This window comes from Lepidochelys kempii, chromosome 2 (genome assembly GCF_965140265.1).
Source record: "Lepidochelys kempii isolate rLepKem1 chromosome 2, rLepKem1.hap2, whole genome shotgun sequence".
Taxonomy (NCBI): Eukaryota; Metazoa; Chordata; order Testudines; family Cheloniidae; genus Lepidochelys; species Lepidochelys kempii.
The window spans coordinates 210485737-210506344 of NC_133257.1; the positions used below are offsets into that span (position 1 = coordinate 210485737).

General features: G+C 40.9%; 1 protein-coding gene across 3 annotated transcripts in view; it reads left to right on the top strand.

The window, feature by feature from the left end:
* RAPGEF5 (Rap guanine nucleotide exchange factor 5) overlaps nt 1–20608 on the top strand; it is a 219319-nt gene that overhangs the window by 159605 nt on the left and 39106 nt on the right. For all 3 annotated transcript variants that reach the window (XM_073333740.1, XM_073333743.1, XM_073333742.1), the window contains exons 12-14: nt 12643–12721; nt 17514–17658; nt 20214–20311. In XM_073333740.1, the coding sequence (XP_073189841.1) occupies nt 12643–12721; nt 17514–17658; nt 20214–20311 (322 nt within the window). The remainder of the gene's footprint in view (nt 1–12642; nt 12722–17513; nt 17659–20213; nt 20312–20608) is intronic.

Here is a 20608-nt window from a genome sequence, read left to right on the forward strand (position 1 = left end):
AATCAAGGTGGGCCATGTCCAGCACAAATCCAGGCTCTCTCACCCCCCCCTTTCCCCCCACCCCGGGACACACACACACACACACACAAACTCACTCTCCTGCTGGCAATAGCTCATCCAAACTGACCACTCTCCAAGTTTAAATCCAAGTTTAACCAGAACGTCTGGGGGGTGGTAGGAAAAAACAAGGGGAAATAGGCTACCTTGCATAATGACTTAGCCACTCCCAGTCTCTATTTAAGCCTAAATTAATAGTGTCCAATTTGCAAATGAATTCCAATTCAGCAGTTTCTCGCTGGAGTCTGGATTTGAAGTTTTTTTGTTTTAAGATAGCGACCTTCATGTCTGTGATTGCGTGACCAGAGAGATTGAAGTGTTCTCCGACTGGTTTATGAATGTTATAATTCTTGACATCTGATTTGTGTTCATTTATTCTTTTACGTAGAGACTGTCCAGTTTGACCAATGTAAATGGCAGAGGGGCATTGCTGGCACATGATGGCATATATCACATTGGTGGATGTGCAGGTGAACGAGCCTCTGATAGTGTGGCTGATGTTATTAGGCCCTGTGATGGTGTTCCCTGAATAGATATGTGGGCACAGTTGGCAACGGGCTTTGTTGCAAGGATAAGTTCCTGGGTTAGTGGTTCTGTTGTGTGGTATGTGGTTGTTGGTGAGTATTTGCTTCAGGTTGCGGGGCTGTCTGTAGGCAAGGACTGGCCTGTCTCCCAAGATTTGTGAGAGTGTTGGGTCATCCTTCAGGATAGGTTGTAGATCCTTAATAATGCGTTGGAGGGGTTTTAGTTGGGGGCTGAAGGTGACGGCTAGTGGCATTCTGTTATTTTCTTTGTTAGGCCTGTCCTGTAGTAGGTAGCTTCTGGGAACTCTTCTGGCTCTATCAATCTGTTTCTTCACTTCCGCAGGTGGGTATTGTAGTTGTAAGGAAGCTTGACAGAGATCTTGTAGGTGTTTGTCTCTGTCTGAGGGGTTGGAGCAAATGCGGTTGTATCGCAGAGCTTGGCTGTAGACGATGGATCGTGTGGTGTGGTCAGGGTGAAAGCTGGAGGCATGTAGGTAGGAATAGCGGTCAGTAGGTTTCCGGTATAGAGTGGTGTTTATGTGACCATTGTTTATTAGCACTGTAGTGTCCAGGAAGTGGATCTCTTGTGTGGACTGGACCAGGCTGAGGTTGATGGTGGGATGGAAGTTGTTGAAATCATGGTGGAATTCCTCAAGGGCTTCTTTTCCATGGGTCCAGATGATGAAGATGTCATCAATATAGCGCAAGTAGAGTAGGGGCTTTAGGAGACGAGAGCTGAGGAAGCGTTGTTCTAAATCAGCCATAAAAATGTTGGCATACTGTGGGGTCATGCGGGTACCCATAGCAGTGCTGCTGATCTGAAGGTATACATTGTCCCCAAATGTAAAATAGTTATGGGTAAGGACAAAGTTCAGCCACCAGGTTAGCCATGACATTATCGGGGATAGTGTTCTTGACGGCTTGTAATCCATCTTTGTGTGGAATGTTGGTGTAGAGGGCTTCTACATCCATAGTGGCCAGGATGGTGTTATCAGGAAGATCACCGATGGATTGAAGTTTCCTCAGGAATATTGTTGGCCACATCCCTTTGTGACCATGCTGGTCATATTAGCCAGCTTCAACTCAAGAAAGCTAGGTCTGCATTGTTTGGATGCATATGCGAGCTGGAGAAAGAGGTTCCTTTCACCCTCTTTCAGTTGCTGTCTAAGTGCCATCTACATAGGAACAGCCAGTACTTAATTTTTAATTTTACATGATACATAATATGTTTTTTTTTAAGAGTTGGACAAAATTTCTCAAATTAAAGTCCCGTATTCCAAAGAGGCATTGTCTGTTTAGTATCAGCACAATAAAAAAAGCAATGACAGTGACTCCTGTGTATTCAAAGCTACCCTGCTGAGGGACTAGTAGCAAAAAATGTTTGTTTTCTTCTTTCCAATAACTTTGTAATAGTGAGATAGTCTTCTTACTACTGTTTAACAAGAAGACAGGACTTTATAATGTTCAGTATTGTTTGTAGCTGGTGTTGGCTCAGTATTAGAAGCGGCTGCTTTTAGAAGACACTTTCCTAAAAGCTGAATTGAAAAAAATATGTTTGTGTTTAATTAATTATCTGACCTGTATCCACAATAATTAAAGCTTCCTTTTGTTTATTCCTGCGTGGCACTGACACTATTCTCAACTATCCAATTTAATATCATTGTGAAGAGCAGAAGCAGAGCAAGTAAGAAGTAGAGCAAGGCAAATTATTCTCTGCAAAAAATGATTATCAGAATATCAGGGCAAAATGTAATGGATTTTCAAGTTATCTCTTGTTGCATTTAAGACCATCATATTTGGTTAGAAAGGGGATCGTCTGAATAATGTTATCAGTAACTGTGAAGTGTTGCTTAACTTGATAAAGTTGTAGCCTTTTTAAATTCTGGTGTAAATTCTTTACATATTTATAGCTATATTTTATTTCAGCTACTTAGTAGAGTGCTTTAATTTTGGTCTATAAAAATTACACTGTAACATAAACCTTTGGGGGGTATTTCCCTGCATATTTCCCTCACTTTCTCCTCCTGTACAGCTGTAACTGTGTTGTGGGTTATTTTTCTGTCAGTATCTTCAAATCAATTCAGATTATTAAAAAGAAACTGGTACTTAACAGGGGCATCTTTGCTTTGGTTTAAGTCTTTTCTCATATTTATTAAACCAATACCTGTGATCCACTGGTGCTTTGGGCTGCTTCAGTAGCGTGGGAAGACATCAAAGTTCAAGAACAGCAATGCATCTCAAGGTTTGGAGACAGTAATAAGAATAATTTCTGGCTCAAGTCACTAATTGTGTGATCTTGAAGTTTTCAGGCTTCATCACTATTCATTCATTTATGTTTAATGCCTTAGTAATTGATACCACATCTAGTAAAGGGATTGGGGAACATAAAAATGAGCTGTTGAAAAATGAACTGCAGTATACAGACCCCCTGTATGGGTCATATCCTACCATCTTATCCTTCAAACTTGTGGAAGTGAAAAACATGTCCCATATTCCTCGAGTTAAACTTGGGGAGTTGTCTCTTCAAGTGGGAAGAGTGTGGGGGCTAGCCAGGGAATTCTGTGGATTCTCTAAGAAGTCCATGGGGGATGATCTGCAGCCTATACTTGTGTAGTGTCATCCACTCCATGTAGGACTCTGGGCTCCTCTTCTCCACTAAGGGAGCCATGTTACCATTGGCTCTAACCCTATGCCTACAAACTACAAGCTTGCAACTTCTCTTGCAAAGGAGATATTGCTAGGTTCACTGACCGTAACCTGGCACAAATTTCCACTAGAAAATTCCTGTTCCACAAAGAAGAGCATCCCACATCCAACTGCCGCTTTTTGGCTCTCCTCAGTTCCTCTGGAGTTCCAATGCTGTCTCTCTTATGCAGAGAGACTTTGGTGGTGCAAGTTGCCAAGGGAAGCATACCAGAGAGGGGTGGCTTCCCTTCTTGCACAGAGTTGGAGTCTATTCTGTCCCATTTTGCTCCTCTCTGAATCATGTAACCAAGGCATCATATGGGACTCTGCCTCAAACAGAAGTTGGTTTAAACAGATTGATGATTAGTACCAAAAAACGTTTGGTTGTATATTCTTCTTATGCCTCAAACACCATATTGAGAGCTTTAGTTATCATGCACATTTACTGTGGTGTATTTATTACTTATGGCAGCTCCCAAGGAGCAGCAAGAGCAGTAACCCATTGAACTTAGGCCAAGTCTATACTAAAAACTTGGGTCAATCCTGCTATGTTGCTCAGGGGTGTGAAAAATCCATAACCCTGAGTGATGTAGGTAAGCTGACCTAACCCACAGTGTAGACAGTGCTGGATCCATTCACCTAGCTACCAAATCTTAGGGAGGTGGATTAACTATAGTGAGAGGAGAATCCCTCCTGTTGCTGTAGTCAGTGTCTACACTGCTGCAGCAGAGCTGCTGCAGCATTTCTAGTGAAGACATAGCCTTATGCTTTCTCTGTCGTGCATCTTAATGAAGCTTTAAAAAGCCGGAAATTGTCTTTAGAATTAAATATTTCAGTAGCTGCAAGCTAGTCACAAACTTTGTAATAATTGCCTAACCAAATAAAGGAAAACTGGGAGGAACAAAGAAAAATTAGAATGACTGTTAAAAGGAAATGATTAAATAAAAAATTCACGAAGAAGAGAATTCAAAAGAAATGGCATCAGACCTCTGTTCAAAGACTACTTTCAATGCAAGCTGTATATATATAAAAAGTTTCCTTTGAAAGTAGTCCCTCTTTGTACAAAAGTCTGTTGTGCCATTTCAAATATATATAGCATGTATTTTATTTTCACTGTTTGCTGCAAATCTTAGAAAAGATCCCAAGAAAAATCTACCCAAGATCCATAAACCTGGGAATGCTGGATGCCCCATCATTTCAGACATTGACAGCAGGATTGTCTGGCTATGTGGACTCTCTCCTCAGGCCCTACGCTACCAGCACTCCCAGCTGTCTTCAATACATCACTGACTTCCTGAGGAAACTACAATCCATTGGTGATATTCCAGAAAACACCATCCTAGCCACTATGGATGTAGAAGCCCTCCACACCAACATTCCACACAAAGATGGACTACAAGCCATCAGGAACAGTATCCTCGACAATGTCCAGCAAACTTGGTGGCCGAGCTTTGTGACTTTGTCCTCACCCACAACTATTTCAGAGTTGGGGACGATTTATACCTTCAAGTCAGTGGCACTGCTATGGGTACCCGCATGGCCCCACAGTATGCCAAAATTTTTGTGGCTGACTTAGAACAACGCTTCCTCAGCTCTCGTCTCCTAGCGCCCCTACTTTACTTGCACTACATTGATAACATCTTCATCATCTGGACCCATGGGAAGGAGGCCCTTGAGGAATTCCACCAGGATTTCAACTATTTCCCTCACCATCAACCTCAGCCTGGTCCAGTCCACACAAGTGATCCACTTCCTGGACACTACAGTGCAAATAAGTGATGGTCACACATAAACACAACCCTATACCAGAAACCTAGTGACCGCTATACTTACCTACATGCCTCCAGCTTTCATCCAGACCACATCACACGATCCATTGTCTACAGCCAAGCTCTAAGATACAACCACATTTGCTCCAGTACCTCAGACAGAGACAAACACCTACAGGATCTCTATCAAGCAATCTTAAAACTACAGTACCCACCAGGTGAAGTGAAGAAATAGAGTGACAGAGCCAGAAGGGTACCCAGAAGTCACCTACTACAGGACAGTTCCAATAAAGAAAGTAATAGAATGCCACTAGCCATCACCTACAGCCCCCAACTAAAACCTCTCCAGTGCATCATCAAGGATCTACAACCTATCCTGAAGGACCATCCCTCACTCTCACAGGCCTTGGGAGACAGGCCAGTCCTCGCTTACAGACAGCCCCCCAACCTGAAGCAAATACTCACCAGCAACTACATACCACGCAACAGAAACACTAACCCAGGAACCAATCCCTGCAACAAACCCTGTTGCCAACTCTGTCCTCATATCTATTCAAGGGACACCATCATAGAACCTAACCACATCAGCCACACCATCAGGGGCTTGTTCACCTGCACATCTACCAATGTGATATATGCCATCATGTGCCAGCAGTGCCCCTCTGCCATGTTCATTGGCCAAACCGGACAGTCTCTATGCAAAAGAATAAATGGACACAAATCAGACATCAAGAATTGTAACATTCAGAAACCAGTAGGAGAGTACTTCAGTCTCCCTGGACGCTCAATAACAGACTTAAAACTGGCCATTCTTCAACAAAAAAACTTCAAAAACAGACTTCAGTGAGAAACTGCAGAATTGGCCACATCCACCGTAACTGAATTGGACTCCTTAGCACTGACCCCCCACTTGGTAAGACAACTGCTATCTTTTCATGTGCGGTATATTTACACCTGCTTACTGTATTTTTCACTCCATACATCTGATGAAGTGGGTTATAACCCACAAAAGCTTATACCCAAATAAATTTGTTAGTCTCTAAGGTGTCACAAGGACTCCTCATTAATCTTAGAAAACATTTTTTTGTGAGAGCCGGGGAAGGTAGCAGCTCCTATATGATCAGGATACAAAATGTTGGAAGTATTATAAATTTATGCAGAAACTGGTACATAGAAGAGTGAAAGTTAAAAGCTGTAGTGTATATTTCAAAGCCAAGTATCTCTGCCTTTTGGAGGTGTGTGGAATATACTGTAAAGGAAGCAGAGCTTTGATTGGCACTGCCTTTTTTATAATCAACTGTGATTCAACTAGAAAACGCTGAAAAGATTTCTGTTCATATTTGATCAAACTGAATTGCACACTTGGAACCCTTACTCCTTCAAAACTGTACTCATGTATATTGTCCTTAGTAGAGCTGAACAAATACTTTGCAATAAATAATTTATGTGACAGACTTAGCCTCTTTTTCTGCTTGGAGGTTATCTGCCAGCAGATCACTGTTTGCTAGAATGTACTTGTTGTTTAAAAGTATTCAAAGAGGTGTTTTAAAAATATGGTTTTCTCTATGGACTGATTGTGAACAGATCACTGTGAATATTTTATATTTGCTATCTGAGCTGTCTTGGGCCTTATTTAGACTGAGAAAATGCATCATGTTAGAAACTACGTTAACTAACATGATCTTAAATATTAATTTGTCATTAGTGTGGACAAGGGCAGTCATATTTTAAAATTTTTTAGCTGATTGTGGTTAACCCTAGATGGGACTCTAGGACTAACCCTGACTAGCTATCATATTTTTATACATTATTTGTTGTTTACACAGGATGCTCATATTTTCCTAGTGTAGTCATGGCTTTGTCTAGTTTTGATTGGTCAGGTAAGGCATATAACATAGCTCAGACTTCTGTTTCCATGAATACTCATGCATGCAGTAACATTTGCTTTTCACCAGCATTCATGCCAATAAACTCAACCAAACAAATATTCACAGAAAGCGAACCTCAAGGGATGTGAGCCTGGTCCAAGCAAATTATTTCCAAATCCAAAAGGTTATTTGAAAACATTTTTTTCAGTGTTCACCAAGCTGTGGTCCTTACTCAGATGTTAGAGTTCCAAAGGTTAAAGTAATTTAACTTCAAGATCCACTAAAGCCTGTTATTACACATATTACACTGCTGTGCATTTATTTCTTGGATCCCTGGGTATAGTGTTTGTGTACTGTGTAAAACCATTGTAGAACTATTTTAAATTAGAGCACATCTGAAGAGAAAATATGCAGTTATAGTTAATGACGATACATTGGGGAATTTAAGTGATGCAAAGAGTTTTAAATATTATCATTACTGTACAGTACTTAGATTAAATTACTATTGTAGGATGTTGTCTGTCAAAAGCACTTTTCCTTTGCTTACTTGTTAAAGTAGTTTAACAGATGAGTGAATCTATTATTGGACCACATGTAGCATATAGACTTTTTGTTAAAAATATTCCTTTAGGGGGTTCAATTTCTAAAAAGGATGAGACACAATTTAGAGAGGCTTAGCCTATAGGTGCATTACAATAATAATACTTTATGAACTTTTCTTGTTGTCACACACACACAAGCTATATATATATATGTTTTGCTTAGTGGTATATCTTCTTTTTGGGGAGGAATTAAAGGATAGGAACTACCCACATAAAACTCTTCTGCACATGAAGAGAAAAGTGGATGCTGTAAACTAGGGGCAGATCCTTAACTGGTATGAATTGCCCTGGTTCTGTTGAGGTCAATGGAAATGGACCAGTTTACACCAGCTGAGGATCTTGCGTATCATAATATTGTATTGGATCTCCAAGCAGCCATTTAAGGATGTTATGGAATTGAGGTGGCAAGCATGTCTGTCCCAGGTATTTTTATTTTCTTGTGTGTAGATTAGATGTGAATCATAAGCTTTAAAATGTATGGAGAGACTATAAATAGTTTTAAGTTATTCTAGGAAGGGTCAAGGCTAGCAAACTCAAATCTTCCCCTCAATAACTCTTCAATTTAAAAAAATATTTCTACCGAAAAATATACAGTGTGTTTCTTTTATAAAGTTAAAATACAGACTTGATGATCCTGGAGAATCTAACAGACAATGAGATGGCCAGAACAATATCTCATATCAATGGTTTTAGTGCTAATTAGTACAATAAAGGTTACAGCATTTTCTTACAATTATATTAGCCCAGTAAAAGCTTCTAGATACAAATTTCATTTTAAACACTTTGTTAGGTAGTACTATATCTATTTTGCCTCAAAGCTTCATGGTTGTCAGCATGTTCTTTACATATTGTATTTTGTTTGAATTGATATGTTGCCTGTAGGTAGAACTGTTAATAAAGTCATTATGGAAATAACCTGTAGCAAATGCATTTTTTAAATTTTTCATAAAGATCATTGCACAATTGTACCATTTATTAAAGAACTAGGATATGGGATTAGATGTAGTTCTTGATACCACAAAGAGCAGTTTCCAAAGAACTGTTTTTGAAAACCACCTTTCACAATAATAGTTGCATTATATTTTCCAAAAGAGATGGATCAGAATGAATGATGTCCTTTTTATCTAGAGTACAGCTCTGTACAATGCCTTTGTATTTGAGATAAGTGTTTCTTACACAAAAATAATATTTTCTACAAAGTTTAACAAATGATAGAAATTGTAGTTGTAAGAATGTTTGAAAGAGATCTTGTAGGTGTTTGTCTCTGAAGGGTTGGAGCAAATGCAGTTGTATCGTAGAGCTTGGCTGTAGACAATGGATCGTGTGGTGTAGTCTGGATGAAAGCTGGAGGCATGTAGGTAGGAATAGTGGTCAGTAGGTTTCCTTACAACTACAATACCCACCTGCTGAAGTGAAGAAACAGATTGACAGAGTACCCAGAAGTCACCTACTACAAGACAGGCCCAACAAAGAAAATAACAGAACTCCACTAGCCATCACCTTCAGCCCCCAACTAAAACCTCTCCAATGCATCATCAAGGATCTACAATCTATCCTGAAGGACGACCTATCACTCTCACAGATCTTGGGAGACAGGCCAGTCCTTGCTTACAGACAGCCCCCGAACCTGAAGCAAATACTCACCAGCAACCACTGAAGCAAATACTCAGTGGGGGGGAGGGATAGGTCAGTGGTTTAGGCATTGGCCTGCTAAACCCAGAGTTGTGAGTTCAGTCCTTGAGGGGGCCATTTAGGGGTCCGGGGCAAAAATTGGGGATTGGTCCTGCTTTGAGCAGGGGGTTGGGCTAGATGACCTCCTGAGGTCCCTTCCAACCCTGATATTTTATGATTCTATGAACCACACACCAGAACCACTAATCTAGGAACCTATCCTTGCAACAAAGCCCGCTGCCAACTGTGTCCACATATCTATTCAGGGGACACCATCATAGGGCCTAATCACATCAGCCACGCTATCAGAGGCTCGTTCACCTGCAAATCTACCAATGTGATATATGTCATGTGCCAGCAATGCCCCTCTGCCATGTACATTGGTCAAACTGGACAGTCTCTACGTAAAAGAATAAATAGACACAAATCAGACATCAAGAATTATAACATTCAAAAACCAGTCGGAGAACACTTCAATCTCTTTGGTCACTCAATTACAGACCTAAAAGTTGCAATTCTTCAACCAAAAATCTTCAAAAACAGACTCCAACGAGAGACTGCTGAATTGGAATTAATTTGCAAACTGGATACAATTAACTTAGGCTTGAATAAAGACTGGGAGTGGATGGGTCATTACACAAAGTGAAACTATTTCCCCATGTTTATTCCCTCTCCCTCCCCTCCCACCCCCCGCTTACCCCCCACTGTTCCTCAGACGTTCTTGTCAACTGCTGGAAAGGGCCAACCTTGAGTATCACTACAAAAGGTCCCCCACCCCCCCCCGCTCTCCTGATGGTAATAGCTCACCTTAAGTGATCACTCTCGTTACAGTTTTCAGAGTAGCAGCCGTGTTAGTCTGTATTCACAAAAAGAAAAGAAGTACTTGTGGCACCTTAGAGACTAACAAATTTATTTGAGCGTAAGCCTTCATGAGCTACAGCTCACTTCATCGGATTCAACATTTGTTTAGTGTGGAAAGAGAAGACTGAGAGGGGACATAACAGTTTTCAAGTACGTAAAAGATTGTTACAAGGAGGAGGGAGAAAAATTGTCCTCTATAACCTCTGAGGACAGGACAAGAAGCAATGGACTTAAATTGCACCAAGGGAGATTTAGGTTGGACATTAGGAAGAAATTTCTAACAGTCACGGTGATTAAGCACTGGAATAAATTGCCTAAGGAAGTTGTGGAATCTTCATCATTGGAGATTTTAAAGAGCAGATTAGACAAACATCTGTCAAGGATGGTCTAGATAATACTTATTCCTGCCATGAATGCAGGGGACTGGACTAGAAGACCTCTTGAGATACCTTCCAGTCCTATGATTCTGATTCTATGTACTCAAAAAACAACAACAAAACAACAACCAAAAAACCATGAAGGACCTGGAAATAGTGGAATTACAGGTATATTAAGCATAACTGGGCATCATTTCCACCATACCCCACCCACTCAAAAGCTTACACCCTGTGTATGGCCCTCAGGTTTAGGAGCTTTCATAAGGCATGGCTGGAGAATAGCCATTCTGCTTTGTCTAATCCCACCTCGAAAGAGCAGGGAAGTAGTTGTACAAGATAATGCTGATTCTCTCATCATTATCTTACATGGAAATCCCCTTCATGATGTTTGGTTTTGAATGAGGTGTAAGTGAACAGACATGCTGCCATGGGGAATCAAGTATGTCTCAGGAGGGTAGTCCTTATTTAGACTCCTCCACCTTACGTCCCGGCAGCTGTGTGGGCACGCCTCAGAACTCTTAAGAGCATTGTGCCCTCCTCCTGTATTTCTGAGGACACATCCACTCCAAGAAGGTATCCTACTAGTTGTGATAATGATTCAGAAACTCTGAGTTTAAAAACCCATGGGACCCAAATATCCTGTCAGTTGCACACAATGCACATTGATTTCAGTGGGAACTGGCCATGCACAAGTGATGGGAGAATGAGGACCAGGGAGTTTCTTGGCTCTGCCTTGTCTTTTTTAATGTGTAAGGAATGATTTGGCCTTCAGTCCTGATATCAGGAAATCTCCCATTTAAGTCAATGTGCATGAAGGAGCTGCCGAAATACTGCATGCTGTACATATGACAGGAGTGTTCTGTTCAACTTATATCCACTTGCATATTCTCATGTGGTAAAATAATTGACGCTAGACTGTTTGTTTTATTTTTAGAAGTGATGCAGTACAGTTACTAAAACGTAGAGAGGAAATTCTTAATATCTAAAATCTTATAAAAGAAAAAGACATTCATTTTCACATTAAGTTATGAAGGGCAGTAGTCTCTCTTGTCCATTTTTAGACAAGTAACGATTGCTTTATTCATTTGCACAGCAAATATGTTCCTATAGGATGTATTAAATTTCTGGATAACTTACGGGAATAGGAAGTGAACTAGTTTGATTTTGTTGCATGCCCGAAAGTTTTAGAAAAATCCTGAGGCTCATATGATAAGTGAGGGGGAGGGAGGAGGAATAGAATTTCATGTTGTTTTACTGAGTTGTGAACTAGTACAGTTTACTACCCAAAGACTTGATGCAAAACAAATACAGTGGATAGAGCTATTATTTAAACAAATGACTTAGCTTGCTTTGTTAAAATACCACCAAAGCCAAAAGGAGGAATGTCAGAGACAGAGAGAGCTTTGGTTACATTATTAAATAAAGATTAAGAAAAAATTCCAAAAGCTTAACACTGCAAACAGAAGCTTAAAATGATATTCAAACCTGGTGTGCTACCAGTTGCTTTTGGATCCCTGTCAATGTATATACAAATTCACTTCTTCTACTCTTTCAAATTCCCCAAAACAGTTTAATCAAGCCTGTGGTAAGGTTGCTTTGCTGAGATTACCTACAAGGGTGCCAATTGGGATGGTTACTTTTTTGTGTGACGTAAGCACCTTTTTACTAACCATGGGATAGAGACTAGCTGGTGATTTCACATATGCTCCTGCTTTAGAAGGATGAGTCATTCACTAAATACCTACAGTACCAGCAGTCTAGAAAAGAAGAAATTTTTAATGGGCTTTTGTAGCCTCTATCTGTCTATCTTCTTGCCATAAACTTTAATAAACTTTTTTGGAAATGACCTAACTTACTAAATTGATGAAATACCATTTTAAAGCTCACAATATGAAAAAAGATGCATAAAGGAAGCATTACAATTTTTATTTAAAAACCTACAATGTATAGTGTTATCCAAAGGACCTGATTCAGTCTTTTCTGATTTACAAGTAATGTAAATATTTAGGGTACCACTGTGACACAAAAATCTCATGTTCTCAGAGACAGCATATTGTGAACTGTTCCAAATGTAGAATAACTAAATAAATAATAAATTTATTGGGCTTGAATCCTCTGAATATTTTAACAAGTCATATTCCTGACATGCACACTAGCAGCAATAGGTGGCTGCCTCCTCACCTCTGTAACTTACTGTACTTTGGGATTCTTTTGTTTTTTCTCCGCAGAGACCCTCCTTGATGATTTCCTTCTCACGTACACAGTCTTCATGACAACTGATGACTTATGCCAGGCATTGCTGAGGCAATATCCTTCATTAACTGAAAGAGTTATGTATATATAGTCCTCATCGTCTTTCCTACAGGAGTCACAACCCCTCCAAGGACTCCAGAGAATGCAATGTGGGTATACTTGTACATCATGTCAAGGGAACATTGCATCCTGCTCCCCTTCATGGCACTGAAACAGACCCAGCTGATTGATTTGCCAGGAGGGAGCTCTGAGCCTCATCTTGTACCTATCTTCATTTGGGAGATTAATACACCCTTTGGTGTGACTGTATAAAAGACCCTAGCCCGTGTGGAGGCGGCTTCTTTTATCCACCCCTGTGCCCTCGCCCCTGATGTGTATTTGCTCAAGGGCAAGTGTCAATCTGGTCCTAATTTGCTATGCAGTATTGTGTTAAGTAGGTTTGCCTCAATATTAATCCATGTATAAGAGAGGTTAAAAATGAAACTGGCATAGGGACTTTTTAAGTTGTGGTTGTGGAATATGCTATAAATTCAAAGAGTTGCTTAATAGATAATATATCTAGTTTTTATTGATCCACAAGTAGTGACCACATTTCATTTTCTTCCCTAAAAATTAGTAGCAAGCCACCACAAAGAACAGAAGGAAGGAAACCCCACCTTAAAAATGTATGTCTCAGCCAGTTAGACTGGATGAAAAATGAAATATTGTAACTAAGCCAGAGGTGCGCAAACTATGGCCCACAGGCCACATCTGGCCCGCAGGACCATCCTGCCTGGCCCCTGAGCTCCCGGCCAGGGAGGCTAGCCCCCGGCCCCTCCCCTGCTGTCCTCATTCCCCCACAGCCACGCTGCCATGCGGGTAGTGCTGTTTGTGCCCGCCCACCTCCAAGGCTTTCCAGTAAGCCTGTCCTGCTGCTTTGGTAGGGGGGAAGGGGGATTGGATAAGGGGCAGGAGGTCCTAGGGGGCAGTCAGGAGACAGGAAGCAGGGTTGGATAGGGGGTGGGGTCCCGGGAGGAGGGGGGGCGGGAGGGTTGGATAGGGGATGGGGTCCTGGGGGGGGGGCGGCTGGGGCAGGGTGCCCCGGGAGGGGGCAGTCAGGGTGCAAGGAGTGGGGGGGGGGTTGGATGGGTTGGGGATTCTGAGGGGGGGAAGTCAGGGGGCGGGAAGTGGGAGGGGGCAGATGGGGGTGGGGCCAGGCTGTTGGCGGAGGCACAGCCTTCCCTACCGTTTCACAACCCCAATGTGGCCCTCGGGCCAAAAAGTTTGCCCACCGCTGAACTAAGCCATATAATCAAACACAAAGACAGTGTAGACAAAGTTCTAAAACAGTGTTATCTCCAGAACTCCTTTGGAATATCTGCATGAAATGGATCTTAATAGTTCATTGACTATCATTTTCTTGGAACCGAGGAAATGATGCAATAAATGACATTTCATATTTCCCATTATATCACATAATGAAATGTGCCACAAGAGGATAACATTTTTTTAAAGTTTTATCTTATTAAGAATAGCCATCTGGATGTTTGGGAGGAAATATTATGCTTTTCACACACACACGATAAACTATAAACTATACAGTATGCATGCATGTATAGGGGTTGCACATATGAATGTTGAAAAAAGTGGGTTACTGCCTAATTATATATAATGACCCACACAAAGAGAGGCCTGAGCTGTGGAGTTTATTCTGGGTTTTGGATACAAAACTGAAATCTCTGAAAGTTCAGGTATGTTTAGATTGGCATTCTGTTCATTACCCAGAGAGAGAAACTCAAACTAGAAACTTCAAATCCAGATTTGGATCTGAACTTCCCCAAAATTCAAGCAGTTGCAGACCAGGTGCTTTGTTTCATCTCTTTTTGTGTGTGTGTGTGTCTCTCTCTCTCTCACACACAAGCCTACATTAAGAGAGCATTATAGTTGCGTGCCTAAGCACCCAAAAATCAGAAATTCCAGTACTATGGTTGAACGTGCAATATTATTTCTGTCCCGTGTACCATGATACAGTCTTTAATTATGCGATCACATATATACACTTGTTACTCCTGGGGGAATTTTGCGCCACTGCACGTGTGCGGAATTCATGTTACCTACAGATTTCTTTGCTTTCCCATAGAAATATGACTTTCTGACAGGGCAGCAAAGGGAAGCTGCAAGAGAAGTCATGCACCACTCCCTAGCAGAGCAGGTACGTCATTTCAGGCACCCGGAGCAGCTGGCAGAGAGGTAAATCACTGTGGGGCTGGGGACACCCCAGCCAGTGGCTCCTACCCTGAGCCAGGATCAGCTGCTAGTCACAGCTGGGCTGGAGGCAGGAAAGGACGGGACTTCATCTTCCCCTGCAAGGAGTGGCTGGGGCTGAGTCAGACCCACCCTCAGAAACCTCCCCCAGCTGCAGGAAGCTCAGCATCCTCCCCTGCTTCCTGCCCCCATCGCTCTTAACTGTGGGGAGAGGGGTCACTGTATGGGTAGGTGTTCCCCACATCCACCCAACCCCGTACCCACACCACCAATCCCCCCTTCCCCAGCACCCAGACCCCCACACTCAGCCCCTCTGCTGAACCCCAACCACCTTCACCTGGAAGCTCCTATAGAGTCCCATTGCCCCTGCACCTGGAACCCCCCCAACAGGCCTCTATCCAGATCCCCCACACACTTAGACCCCCCACTGAGCTGCCTGCGCCCAGATTGTCCCACACGGCGTCCTCTCACCCCACACCTGGATTCCCCCCACACTGAGCCCCTTCACACTTGGATCCTGTCTGATTGAGCCTGCCCCACACTTGGTGCACCTGGCGTAGATGGGCAGGGCCCCAGGGTGTTTCTGGGGCAGGCCCAGGCCTTGTGCTGCATCAGGGTCGGGTGCAGCCTCACTGCTGAGTCTGTGTCTTGGGAGTGCAGGGTGGGGAGGCTTCAGGGCAATCTCCCACCTTCAGCAAGCTAGCGGCCTGTGCTCCGCACTGCCAGGCTGGAGCCTCTGCATTTATTTATTGACAAATAAAACTTGCAGAATTTTTAAAATATTGTGTGCGGAATTTTTAATTTTTTGGCGCAGAATGCCCTCAGGAGTAACTTGTATGCAGAACTGCAAAACATAATATATTCCATTGTAGTATGTGACCACATAACTGAAGACTGTATTGTAATGCAAAAGTTCATTAAGACAGAGATAAGATTGAGTTCAACCTCAACATGTTCATTTCCTTATTCTTTTTGTTGCTTACCTGTGTACAATTATCAAATTAATATAGTTTTTCTTGTCTCATGTAAACACACACATGCATGTATATAATATACCTGTGTACATTTATACAGACACATTAGTTTAGCTTCCTCATCTTCTCATGTTCTTGATTTGAATTAAACAGTACAATTAATAGTTTTTGTAGAGGGTATACTTCATTATGAATTGATTAAATCCTACTTTCTTCCATCTGCAAATAGCCATATGTCTTGTATACATGACAACAATAGTGAACATCTGGAGGAGTTAAATGTAAAGGGTAGTTAATGTTCCTACATCTACAAAAAATCAATTATAAATTTAAAATATAGTGTTTGAAACACGAATGAAACCAAAGTTGCCTACCCCTCCTCCCCCGAACCCGCAGGAGCCATGGGACAGTTCAACCCAGTGCTTTAAAAAAAAAAATTATTTGTTGGTTTATACTGACATTTACAAAATACCATTACAAAATTAGATTTAAACTTACCCAGACTATGCTTCCTCTGATACAGACAGCTCCTAAAAATACTCACATCTATATAATTTACAGATTTTAATGTGTCGTAAGGGGAAGATAATTGGTGTATATCTTACAACCTTTTAATGATATGGTACTATATATTCTATGACAGGTTTCAGAGGAACAGCCGTGTTAGTCTGTATTCGCAAAAAGAAAAGGAGTACTTGTGGCACCTTAGAGACTAACCAATTTATTTGAGCATGAGCTTTCGTGAGCTACAGCTCACTTCATCAGATGTTTACCGTGGAAACTGCAGCAGACTTTATATACACACAGAAATCATGAAACAATACCTCCTCCCACCCCACTGTCCTGCTGGTAATAGCTTATCTAAAGTGATCAACAGGTGGGCCACTTTAAAGATGGAAAACATGTTTTTTCAGGAAAATGTTCCACCTAGCTCCATGTGATGTCGACTGTTTGTTTTAATTAGCTTGTTGCTGTAAAATGAACTGATTTGTCAAGTTTCAGTTTTAATAACACGATTCACAAAAGTGTGCAAACAAATGATCCTCTATACTTGAGGAAAGAAAGAGTGGGTAAGAGGCAGTAATAAGTAGATTGTGTGATGTGGCAGTTTTCTCCTGTTGCTTTTATTTGCATTGAGACTTGGGGGGAAATGGTCAAAATTGATCCCTTTTACTTTTTTTAAAATAATGTGTTATTTCCACTGATGCATAATTATATATTGGGGAACAAAAAGAATTCCTATGCTCCAAAATGTAATGTTTGTATTTAATGATGCATTGTCCTGCTTCCAACAGGAAATCATGTTTGCATCTATATCAGTTGCAGAGAAAAGATATGACTCAACGTTGTGTAATTCCTTTTAAATCGGTTTTCCTTTTATAGAATTGTGTCCCCAATCTATAAAGAAGAAATATATTCAGGTAGCAATGAGACTCAGCTGACGTCTCTGTACTGTGTATTTCATTCCTAAAAGTTGATAACCCTTCTCAATTTCCTAAACTACACAGGATAAGGACTTAAGACTATATCATATAGTGAAAAATTCTGCACTGCCAGGGGGGATGGATGATATGACCTAACTGTTCTTTTAACGATACCCCAGGCTTCTGTTCCTTAACCTATTGTACCTATTGTGCTAAGAATGATCAAGACAAGGAAGAAAATGCAGATGTTCCCTGTAGAAAACGAAAAGTTTTGCATTTGGTGTCTCAGTGGACGTCTCTCTACAAAGACTGGTTACATGAAGATGAGCATTTAAAGCAGTTTTTAAAGGTACTGTAATACGCACTGATGCACTTTAATACTATAAATAACAGATTCTTAGGTATATGTGTTGAAAATCCCAAATGAGAAAAATATTGGGCATAATTTTTCTTACCTTTGAGATCTTTTATACTAGGTCAGTGATTAGGGCATAAGTCCTCTCTGCCTATAGATGGGAACAGTATGACCAAGTGACCTTCTATATATAAGGGGCTTAATGCCTCATTGATTTTTAAGTTTCAACTGAATATCTGTTATGTGAGACACTGGAAATAAACACCGAGTTCTAATACGAAACCTTGTAAAAGGGTGGGTAATCTTTAAAGGGAGGAGCTCTAGACTAATATTTTGAAGAAAAAAATTAACAGGTAAAGGAAATATCCACAGGTGTACTCATGTTCTTTACCGGTCCAGAACTTGCCAAATCAGGGTTCCAAATAACATAGACTGGGACAGCATTTTATGCCCCTTTCAGCAAACACTGCATCAGCCTAACACAGAACATCAATTCTGTACTGTTTGACAGGTGCTCGTAGATACCCTGGTAACTCCATTATGCATTTTGAGAAAGAAGGGGCCTCTCTACACAAGCACATACTGCATGGCATGTATGTCAGTGCACACTAGGAACTTTTAGTGCAGATCAGCAGGGCCCAGATGGATAGTTAGTGGGCGGCATGCTGGAGAACTGTAGATTTACATTCCAGCTTGGTGTGCAGTAAGTGCTTGTGTAGACATGCCCTAAATTTCTGCCTTACTTATGAGCAAGGAGTGTTCGGTCTGTCTGTATGATGCATTCGTCTGCATCAGCAGGGTGTAACTTCTAGTGCACACTAGTGTGTCACGCATTAAGTAGCCTATGTGGACCTTGCTGGTGTGGACTAAAAGTTACTAATGCATATTAATGTAATTGCTGTTTGAAATGGAACTACATTAACACATACTAGGGACCAGCAGAGTCCATATGGGCTAGCTACTGCGTGATACACTTTTGCACACTAGAATTTACACCCCTCTGATATGGACTCTTGCGTATTCTTGCATAGACAAGCCCTTACTGTCCTGTCTCGGTGATTTCTAACTGCAATTGTAGCTTGATTGTCATTAAAATAGTAATGCTATGCTGGGCCTAGATCTGTCTATTTCCTACTTCTGATGGAAGGAAGGAAGGAATTCTCTTGGGAGACTGCCTGAGCTCCTTCTCCTTTCCTGAAGTAAAACTCTTCACCTTCATTTAGGGACTTGGTTGGAGGCACTTTCTGTTATGGATCCACTCATGGTAAACTTAAGAACCCTGCAATGCTAAACTAATCTTGGAGAAAATTTTGGGCTTCTTTGCTATTTGAGTTCCTTGTGACTGGTGCAGAGCACATAGAAGTAGGGGCCCCAGGGTTTCTGCTCTAGGGACATTCCATGTGTAAAACAGTGCTAGGAGTTGGGCATCAACTGCGCCAACAATGGGGGATTTACATTTTATTAAATGTTGGTTTATATTGTAAGCCCGTGGGGGCAGGGGCTGTCTCTTTGTTCTGTGTTTATCTACAGAGCCAAGCACTTTGGGCCCCAATCCCTGACTGTGGCTTAAGGCACCACCACAGTACCTCTACTGCTACTGCTAATGTTCAGTTGGTCTGAATTGCACCTGAAAAAATTGCATATGAAATTGCAGTCCAAAATTATTTATGCCCACAGTTTGTGAAGTTGGGCTGATAATTTGGCCTTTAGTATGTGATCCCCATTTGTTAGCCAGGAGAAACTCTGTATAAACTTCTGGATGGGTATAGAATCATAGAATCATAGAATATCAGGGTTGGAAGGGACCCCAGAAGGTCATCTAGTCCAACCCCCCGCTCGAAGCAGGACCAATTCCCAGTTAAATCATCATAGAAGATCAAAGAGAAAATGTTTGCCTCCATAATGACTTCAAGTGTCAAAGTCAGTTTAATTTGTTTACTTTATATCTAAGGTCAAATGTCTTCCATAATTAGTTGAGGCTCTCAGAAGGGTTTGAATAATGACATTCAGGAAATGCAAAAAATCAAGAACATAAGATTTATTTGCTCGTTAATTTGAGACTAGGAGCATCTTGTCATTTCCATGTGAGATTTTGGGACTAGAAAATTTTTGGATGTAAATGCAGAAAATAAATGAAAATACTCCTAATATTAGTAGTCAAATCAATTGATTAATTATTATTACTGTCATTGTTTTGATTGAGTGATGATGGTGTGATCTATTTTCATGCTTAAAAGTAGATTGGTATGAGCTAAACCAGGTTTAAAGTAACAAACAAAAGTGCCGTTTTAAATCTTTCCACAGACTGCTGACACCTTAGCGCTATCCTTTGGTTATGGTATACAAAGAATACTTCTCCGTACAGTAGCCAGACACTGACTGGTTTAGTTATTTAAACAGGAACTGTCTGGATTACAGGACCCATTTTAAAACATTCCTGGAATTTATTTTATTAGGGTAATGCTTCATTTGATGGAGGCTGCTGATATGATATATAATATTTCTTTCAGTCATCAGATATGTGCAGATACCCTTTTTTATTCTTTCAGACAATATACAGAAATGTGTTAGATGATGTATATGAATATCCCATACTCGAGAAGGAATTGAAAGAATTTCAAAAGATACTTGGAATGCATCGTCGTCAGTAAGTTTCGATTTTGGTCAACCCTCATTTTTTTGGGTATAATTTACTTTTTTTATTTACGTTTTTCTTTAGCACAGAGAAAGACGAAAGGATAAGTAATATAACTACAGTACAAGGAAAACAACAGCCATGGTGTTGTATAAATAACCTTTCTTTTTACATAAAGCCAAATTAGTCCAATTTTTCTCATGTTGTGGAGTAAGGTACTATACAATTACTCCCATTAATTTTGGTGAGAGTAGAGTACTTGTGGAGTAGAGTACTACTCAGTGTAAGTGTGGCAAAATATGACCCATT